This window comes from Erythrolamprus reginae, chromosome 2 (assembly GCF_031021105.1).
Source record: "Erythrolamprus reginae isolate rEryReg1 chromosome 2, rEryReg1.hap1, whole genome shotgun sequence".
In the NCBI taxonomy this organism is placed as follows: Eukaryota; Metazoa; Chordata; class Lepidosauria; order Squamata; family Dipsadidae; genus Erythrolamprus; species Erythrolamprus reginae.
Window position 1 is genome coordinate 226,261,588 of NC_091951.1, and position 8,659 is coordinate 226,270,246.

General features: G+C 44.2%; 1 protein-coding gene across 1 annotated transcript; it reads left to right on the plus strand.

The window, feature by feature from the left end:
- Positions 1–1,938: 1,938 nt before the first annotated feature.
- Positions 1,939–5,446, plus strand: LOC139158837 (uncharacterized). Its single transcript, XM_070736178.1, has 2 exons — positions 1,939–2,173; positions 3,572–5,446. The coding sequence occupies exon 2, from the start codon at positions 3,581–3,583 to the stop codon at positions 5,267–5,269; it is 1,689 nt and encodes a 562-aa protein (XP_070592279.1). The 5' UTR covers positions 1,939–2,173; positions 3,572–3,580; the 3' UTR covers positions 5,270–5,446.
- The last annotated feature ends 3,213 nt before the right edge of the window (positions 5,447–8,659 follow it).

Genomic DNA, 8,659 nt, shown 5'->3' on the forward strand with positions numbered 1-8,659 from the left:
TATTTTCCTGGGAGAAACCCCAAATTAACTCTAAAAAGAGGCAAAGATAGATGGGTATTTCATGCCTCCCCCCACCAAACATGTGTGTGTGTGTGTGTGTGTGTGTGTGTGTAACATTGCTCAAAAAATAAAAGGAACACTTAAACAACACAATATAACTCCAAGTAAATCAAACTTCTGTGAAATCAAACTGTCCACTTAGGAAGCCTATATATACAGCAGGGTACCACAAGGTTTCGTCCTAGGCCCAGCACTCTTTAATATCTTCATTAATGATTTAGATGAGGGAATAGAAGAGGAACTAACCAAATTTGCAGAGGACACCAAGCTGGCGGGAGTAGCCAATCCTCCAGAGGATAAGCTCAGGATCCAGATGGATCTTGACAGAGTTGTACACTGGGCCCAAACAAATAAAATGAAATTCAATGCAGAGAAAAGTAAAATCCTACACCTAGGTAAGAAAAGCCAAAGTCATACATATAAACTGGGTGAGACCACACTCAATAGCAGCGACTGTGAGAGGGATCTTGGAGTCTTGGTCAACAACCAACTAAATATGAGCCAGAAATGTGCAGTGGCAGCCAAAAAGGCCAATACAGTACAATCCTAAATTGCATTAACAGAGGGATACCTAGAGTACTGCATTCAGTTTTGGTCACCACATTAGAAAAAATACATTAAAACTCTAGAGAAGGTCAGAAGAAAGCAACCAGGGTGATAAGGAGACTGGAAACTAAAACATATGAAGAGAGGTTGCAGGAACTGGGCATGGATAGTCTAGCAAAGAGAAGGACCAGAGGAGACATGATAGCAGTCTTCCAATACCTGAGGGGCTGCCACAGAGAGGAGGGGATCAGGCTGTTTTCCAAAGCACCAAAAGGCTAAACTAAGAATAATGGATGGAAGCTGGCCAAAGAGTGATTCAACCTGGAAATAAGGAGGAACTTTCTGGTGGTGAGAGCGATCAACCAGTGGAACAGCTTGCCTGCGAAGTGCTCCAACACTAGAGACTCTCAAGGGAAGATTAGACTGCCATTTGTCCAAAGTGGTATAGGGTCTCCTTCTTGGGCAGGGGGTTGGACTAGATGACCTACAAGGTCCCTTCCAACTCAAATAAAGAGAGAGAGAGAAAGAGAGGGAGGGAGGGAGGGAGGAGGGAAGGGAGGAAGGAAGGAAGGAAGGAAGGAAGGAAGGAAGGGAAATTAGTCAAAGCATACCAAGTTTCTTGGTGTGATATACTTCCTAATATGAATAAAATCTAAATACCTGGCTATTTCAAACTTGAATGCAGCCTTTATTTCTTTCTAGCAGTAACTTTTTGAAATGTACAAAAATTGTTTCTGCTTGATTATGTCAAGCAGGGGTGGACAACATGAAATCATCCAAAAGATGTAATTTAAATGTAATGTTAGCAAAAGCTTTCACCTGTAAAAGCTTAAGGAAAAACCCAAATGGTAACTGGCAGTCCTGATACCACTTGTAGACTAAACAAAGATACTTTGCAAAGCAGGAGCTGCCAATATTGACGTTTATGTTACTACCACCATAACAACAATAATGTTTTGGAAAGCAAAAACAGAAACGATTGGGCAAAATGGAATTCCAGCCAGCATTGGTATCAGACCACTCAAGGGACAATGGACCTTCCTCCAAGCCAAAACTCGCCTTTCTACTCTCTGTATCCTCAAGAACTTGAAGCACTTATTTTATTTCAATCCCTAAAGAAACGCTGGCAGGGACTTTGAAAGCACATACTGTATATTGTGAAGTCTATTCATTGATTGCTCTTTCTAGATTGCTCTACTGTGATTATTATACTTCTCCTGATCCCTAGTCTCCACCACTGAAGAGTGCTTCCACACATTTCTACAAGGCACGCTTATCACAGGGTTAAAAAGTTTAGTACTTACATATCCCATTTTGTGATTGAAAGCCGTTAGTGCTCATGGGAAACAGTGGATGGCAATTATTTGGGAGGAGTCAGCCCACCTGGAGACAAATTACTGAGGTTAAAAAAGAGGAAGGCAACAGGTTGAATTTTAAACTTCGTTTGGATGCTGTTGCGTCTTCTAGGGGTTTTTTCCCTCCTAATCAACGTGGTGACATTGGGTGTTCGTAAGGCTCTTCTTTTTTTGCTCTGAAGTGTTGTCTTCAATCTAGCATTGCAAAAAAAGTGAGTATGAGGATTTGGGGAGGATTTGCCATGCTATTGGGAAGGGGTGGCTCTGTGGGGTACCAACCCTTTGTTGGTTGTGTTTAGTTTAGTTTAGTTTAGTTTAGTTTAGTTTATTTAGATTTGTATGCTGCCCCTCTCTGAAGACTCGGGGCGGCTAACAACAATAAAAAAACAATGTAACAAATCTAATATTAAAAAGTAATCTAAAAAACCCCAATTTAAGAGACCAATCATACCAACAAATATACCATGTATAAATTCTATAAGCCTAGGGGGAAGGGAGAAAATTTTTTCAATTCCCCCATGCCTGACAACAGAGGTGGGTTTTAAGGAGCTTGCAAAAGGCAAGGAGGGTGGGGGCAACTCTGATATCTGGGGGGAGGTGGTTCCAGAGGGTCGGGGCCGCCACAGAGAAGGCTCTTCTCCTGGGTCCTGCCAAATGACATTGTTTATTTGACGGGACCCAGAGAAGGCCAACTCTGTGGGACCTAACCGGTTGCTGGGATTCGTGCGGCAGGAGGCGGTCCCGGAGATATTCTGGTTGTGACCTTTCCAAAGCAATTTTCAGCCTTTCATTGATGAGAAAATGATGATGATAATAGGCCCAACTTTGGGTTGTATGGTGGGGAAACAGGGGTGGGCTGCTGCCCAGGCAGGGAAGGCAGTGGGGTAGTAAAAATGGAGCTCCATCTCAGAGCAACCAATTTGCACTGAAAGATGTTGAAAGAAAATTCATAAGCTACGCCCACAGTGTGCTAGTAAAAATTTTGGCAGCCCTCCACTGTGGGGAAACTATAACTTGCCAAATACTGCCTTGTACTGAATTGCTTGGCTCTTTTGCATTTGCAGAATTGATATACTTTGTAGGCCTGGCACAATTAAAGAGCAGGTAGCATTTTCTTTCTTACAAGCAGAAATTCTGTGAATGTAATTGGGAAACTGCTTTCTTATCACAGTAAGCACAGAAAAACTTGGCTTGTTAAAAACACAACACAGGTTACCTCTTTACCTTTTAACCTTTCATGGGAAAGAAATGTTTGCTATGGAGATTCTGGTTCCATCTTGGATATACAGTATATATCCCACATAATGAGGCTTTTCATTGAGTGGAAACTGCAATGGTAAGAAAAAGAAGCCTTTTGACTTTAAATTCTGTGTCAAAATGACATTAAATTCTCAAATTGTAGCAGCTAGAAAAACCACACACACACACACACATATAAAGTAGTCAGCCTGAAATGGCTGTATTGTTAAATGAGGTGTTAAAAGGCAGTTTGCAGGTAAATTGACACCAAGCGGCAGAAAATGAGTTTCAAACACAGGCTGTGTTTAATATATGGTTTATTCCAGGAAAGACCTTTGCCTTCATGTAGTGCTATGTCTGTTGCTTTTCAGAGTGACTCCATGGCAAATCAGTCGAGGAGATCTACAAGGCTCTCTCAACGCTGTTCTAGCCTGAGTTTACAGGACGAGGCACATGGCCTGCTTTCCCACGGCCGCTGTCCGGATGCCTGCTCTTCAAAGGGCTCCCAGCTTCACAAGCAGGCTTCTGCAGCCTCCCTCCGCCCTGAGAGACAAACTCGTGCGTCGCCGTTGAACGCGTCCCGTGGCCGTCGCTCAGAATCCTTTGGTGTGCCAGATTCAGTCGTGGTGACTCTGCTCCGGGCCTTGGCCCACACCGGAGTCCCACTTTCGGAGACAGAGTTCTTTGAGGCTCTTGTGCGGCAGGCAGGGTCTAGACGACCGTTCCCCTCTCTCGCACAGCTCTACCGTAGCTTCCTTCCTGCCCTGAGACGACAGCATGAATCGGCTCTTTGCCAAAGTCTTCGGCATCGGGATGCCTTTGTCTTCCTTCATGAGGCTACCACGGACGAAGGGCAGGCAGTCCTTGGCCTCTCCCTTTTGCCTCTTAATAGACTTGGGCAGTCTCCCTTGCTTCTTGGCATTGAGGTTCTGGATCAGTTGAGCCACCCCTTAGTGGCCCGTGCCGTGGCCCGTATGCTGAGTGAAGGGCATGTTTTGTTCCACCGGGTGCTGGCTGTGGTCACTTCAGGGGGGGGGCCTATGATCCAGGCCTTTGCCGCAAATGGGATTTTAGGCGCGGTGTTGCCGGCTGCCCTTCACGTTCCCTGCTTGTACCATCAGTTGGAGTTGGTGATGGAGCTGTGGCAAGAGAAGTTGGAAAGGCTGGATTTGCTGCAGCGTCTTCTGGAGGAGACGTTTGGACGGCGTCCGGCTCTCCGTCACCGTTATGCACTCTTCCTGAAAGAGCACGAGCTGAAGCTGTCTCTCCCCGTGTGCAACAGGCAGGCTGGCCCCGAGGTTTGGTTGGATAAAGCGATAGGCATTTCAAAACATCTCCCAGCTCTGAGGGAATTTGTAGCAACTGATGAAGTCGAGGGGCCCATTATGGCGAAATTGCAGAGTATCCTAGTGGAGAATGACAAGGAACTTGTGGCGGAAGCCACTTTCGTAGCTGAGCATGCCCAAGGTCTGTTGGCCATGGCACGGCTTCTCCGCCAGACAGGGGAGCCATTGGCCCACCGGATCTATGGAGAACTAGATTCCTTGCGAGTTTCTTTCTCCTACCACTTAGATGCCAGGCTGGGGGCCGGCACAGAAGAGCACCTGGCTCTGTGTCCGCCTCAGCTGGCAAAAAAGTTCCGTAAAATCTTAGCTCAGAGCCTGAGTCACCTGCAGCACCTGTTCGACTCTCATCCTGCCATGCCCACCTTGAAAGCAGCGCGGGCGCTCGATCCCAAGCAACTGGGGGCGGTAGGATGGAGCCAGATTGATCAAGAGCAGGGGATCCCTGGCCTGTTGGAAGTACCAGAAATGGAATGGTTTCGGTATCAACATTTAGCTGAAGCCGCTCCGGCTGACGTTTCCCTGTCTCAGTGGTGGGAGGCACAAGCTGAGCATCTTCCTGTGCTGAGCCCGCTGGCCCGGCGGTACCTCTGGCTGCCTGTTTGTTCTCCCAAGTCTCCCTTCCTCCCAGGAGGCTTCTTCAACCTATCAGTGGCCGAGGATGGCTTTACACAGGAAGGTGCACGTGTCTTGTGCATGCTCAGGTATAACCGCAAGCTCCTTTAATTGACGACTTCCGTGTAATTAATCCAATTAAAACAGTCACTCGGAATGGTGCAAAATCTCTGTTTGTTCTATGCTTTGGTTCTATGAGAATTTCAAACATTTGTTTTATTGTTAATTAAATGGAAAGTCACAAAGTAGCCTGATTGTAAACTTAATAAAAATTTCACTTGCATTAAATATTTCTTGTTCCTTCCCTTTTCTGGTGGTGGGGATAAATGGAAGTCACGGTGCAACTTGAACGATGAACACTACGGTGGATCCTTCACTGTAGAGTATGAAGTCTGTGTAGAGTAGACTTCATGTGGAATATGTGAGTCCTTTGGGATTGGGTGGCATAGAAGTTGAGTTGAATGAATGAATGATAAAATAATAAATAAAATAAATAAAATAAAATAAAATAATAATAAAATAATAATAAAATAATAAATAATTTGAAAGTGATCATGCCTGAAAATAAGAGGTGCCATTCAGTTGGGTTACCTTTGGGTGGTTTTATGGATACCAGCTTGAACAGTATTCCTCTACTTCTCTCAACCTTGTCAATCCTTTTCTTCATCCCACCATTAACTTGCATCTCGTGCCCAAAGGTGCTAGTAAAAACTAAATAACAGCTGCCAAGTGCCAACCCTTTCATCTGCCCATTCAATGTGGCAATGCTTTCAGAAGTGGGCACTGTAGCGTTTCACTGAGTAGCTGTAATCTGACTGTTTCCAGTAGATGGCGCTTATGAGTCACACTAAACGCCATTTCTTTAGCGTCTACTCTACATCAGATAGAACTTGCTTCAAAAGTAAGCAAGGACAGTTTCCAGAGAAAGCTGCCGATTTCATTAAAAGAAATTCTACATAATACTTTTATTTGTGGGTGGATCTGGACGCTTCCCTCCATTGTTGGCTGAGCTGGTGCTGTTTAATGGCTAGTGAGTCAGAAGTGCAGCTTACTCTTGATTTCTGTAAAGAAATGTAGGCCTACCATACATTCAGGTAAGATTGAGAAAGTAAAGAACTTCTGAAGGAGCAATCTGCTGCATTGCATCCGGTTCTCATCTCTCTAATGCCTGCGGATGAACAGAAAGTAAACTCTGGGAAAATTCAAGTATTGGAAGACATGTTTAGCAGCAGCAGACCACCATCTTCTACATCAGGGTTTGGAATGGCTTGTTTTAAATAATTAAATCATAGGGACACCCCCCCCCCATTAAGATGCAAAGCTCTAGTGATCAAAAAATGGCTGCATTCATGATCGAAATATTTAAATATGTTATTAAAGGGTCAAATAAGGTTCAGATGGGAAGTGTTTTTAATAGGAAAGAACAAGGGGGCACAATCTGAGGTTAGTTGGGGGAAAGATCAAAAGCAACGTGAGAAAATATTATTTGAGTGAAAGAGTAGTAGATGCTTGGAATAAACTTCCAGCAGGCGTGGGTGGTAAATCCACAGTCACTGAATTTAAACAAGCCTGGGATAAACATATATCCATCCTAAAATAAAATACAGGAAATACTAAAAGGCCAGACTAGATGGACCATGAGGTCTTTTTCTACCGTCGATCCTCTATGTTTCTATGCATTCATAACAATTTGAGCCTCTCTCAAAACCTCTGCATACTCACACAGAAGGGTTCTCAGGAAGTCAGATTGAAAAATTCTGCATTAATGCCTCTTTTGAGGAGTCTAACCTGCAGTTGTTTGATTGAAAGAAAGACTGAAAATTGAATGACAATAGGTATAGCTGGTAGAAAAGAGAAAGAGAGAGATGATAGATAGAAGATAGATGATATGTGATTATTTGAGCTAGATGGTTTCTATTTGTCCTGGGGAGATTTTGGAGATTGTGTTAGCTCCCTGGTTCCCAATGTGGAGCCCACGCCCCACAGGGGGGCAATTTCATTTTTAATGGGGGGAATTAGAACCTTGTTTAAACCAAGTTAATGGCCTTTTAGGCTTACTCTGTCATGGGATGGGGGCAGGCCTCAGGATTTTAGAAATGCTTAGGTGGGGTATGGCCAAAATAAGGTTGGGAACCATTGGGTTAACTGGAGGTTGGCCAAGCCTGCCATTTCTTTTGGCTGTCTATCTTGTATGAAAAGAGCCCTCTGGATTTACTGGGTGGGTTGTATATAGGTGGTGTTATTTTTTGCTAAATATCCAGTACTGTATTAAAGACTTTTAATAGGATATCTATAAGCCCAGTATTAAAGACTTTTAATAGGATATCTATAAGCCCAGTATTAAAGACTTTTAATAGGATATCTATAAGCCCAATATTAAAGACTTTTAATAGGATATCTATAAGCCCAGTTTTAAAGACTTTTAATAGGATATCTATAAGTCCAGTATTATAGACTTTTAATAGGATACAGTGATCCCTCGATTTTCGCGGGTTCAAACTTCGCGAAACGCTATACCACGGTTTTTCAAAAAATATTAATTAAAAAATACTCCGCGGGTTTTTTTCTATACCACGGTTTTTCCCACCCGATGACGTCATACGTCATCACCAAGAGTCACTTCTCTCTCTCTTTCTCTTTCTTTCCTGTCATTCTCTGCTTCAATCATTTTCTCATTTCTCTTTTTTCTCCCTTTTTCTATCCTTTTTCTCTCTCTCTCTACCTTCCACTCTCCCCCCTCTTGCTCTCTCTCTCTTTCTCCCTCTCCCTCTCTGTGAGAACGCCTGCCCCCACCTCTCCTGCAGCCCCCTCGCTGATAGCTGGGACGAAAGTGCTGTCAGCTAAGGGACTGTGAGAGGGGCGAGGCAGGCATTCTCAAAGCGCTCAGAGCGGCTACCGGCCGAATGAGGAGGATGAGAAGCCGTAGCCGCCAGCGCTGCTGCAGGAGGACCCGTGTCCGAAAAAAGCCGGTGAGGGGTGGATCGGGCGGGCGGGCGGTAGCGGCGAGGGGGCCGGAGGCGCTGGGGCGGCGGGGGCAGCCGACATTCAAAGCAATCTTTGCCTGCCTCCGCACTTTTGTCGCTCCCTGCCCTAATTTCAAGCCCGGCTCCTTGCGCTGCCTTGAAAAAGGGTGCGTGGGGGTAGTTTTTGGCTGTCCATAGCCAAAAATTGTGTTTTTACTTCCGCACCGCTACTTCGCGGAAAATCGACTTTCGCGGGAGATCTTGGAATGTAACCCCCGCGAAAATCGAGGGAACACTGTATCTAGAAGCCCAGTATTAAAGACTTTTAATAGAATATCTATAAGCCCAGTATTAAAAACTTTTAATAGGATATCTATAAGCCCAGTATTAAAGACTTTTAATAGGATATCTATAAGCCCAGTATTAAAAACTTTTAATAGGATATCTGTAAGCCCAGTATTAAAGACTTTTAATAGGATATCTATAAGCCCAATATTAAAAACTTTTAATAGGATATCTGTAAGCCCAATATTAAAAA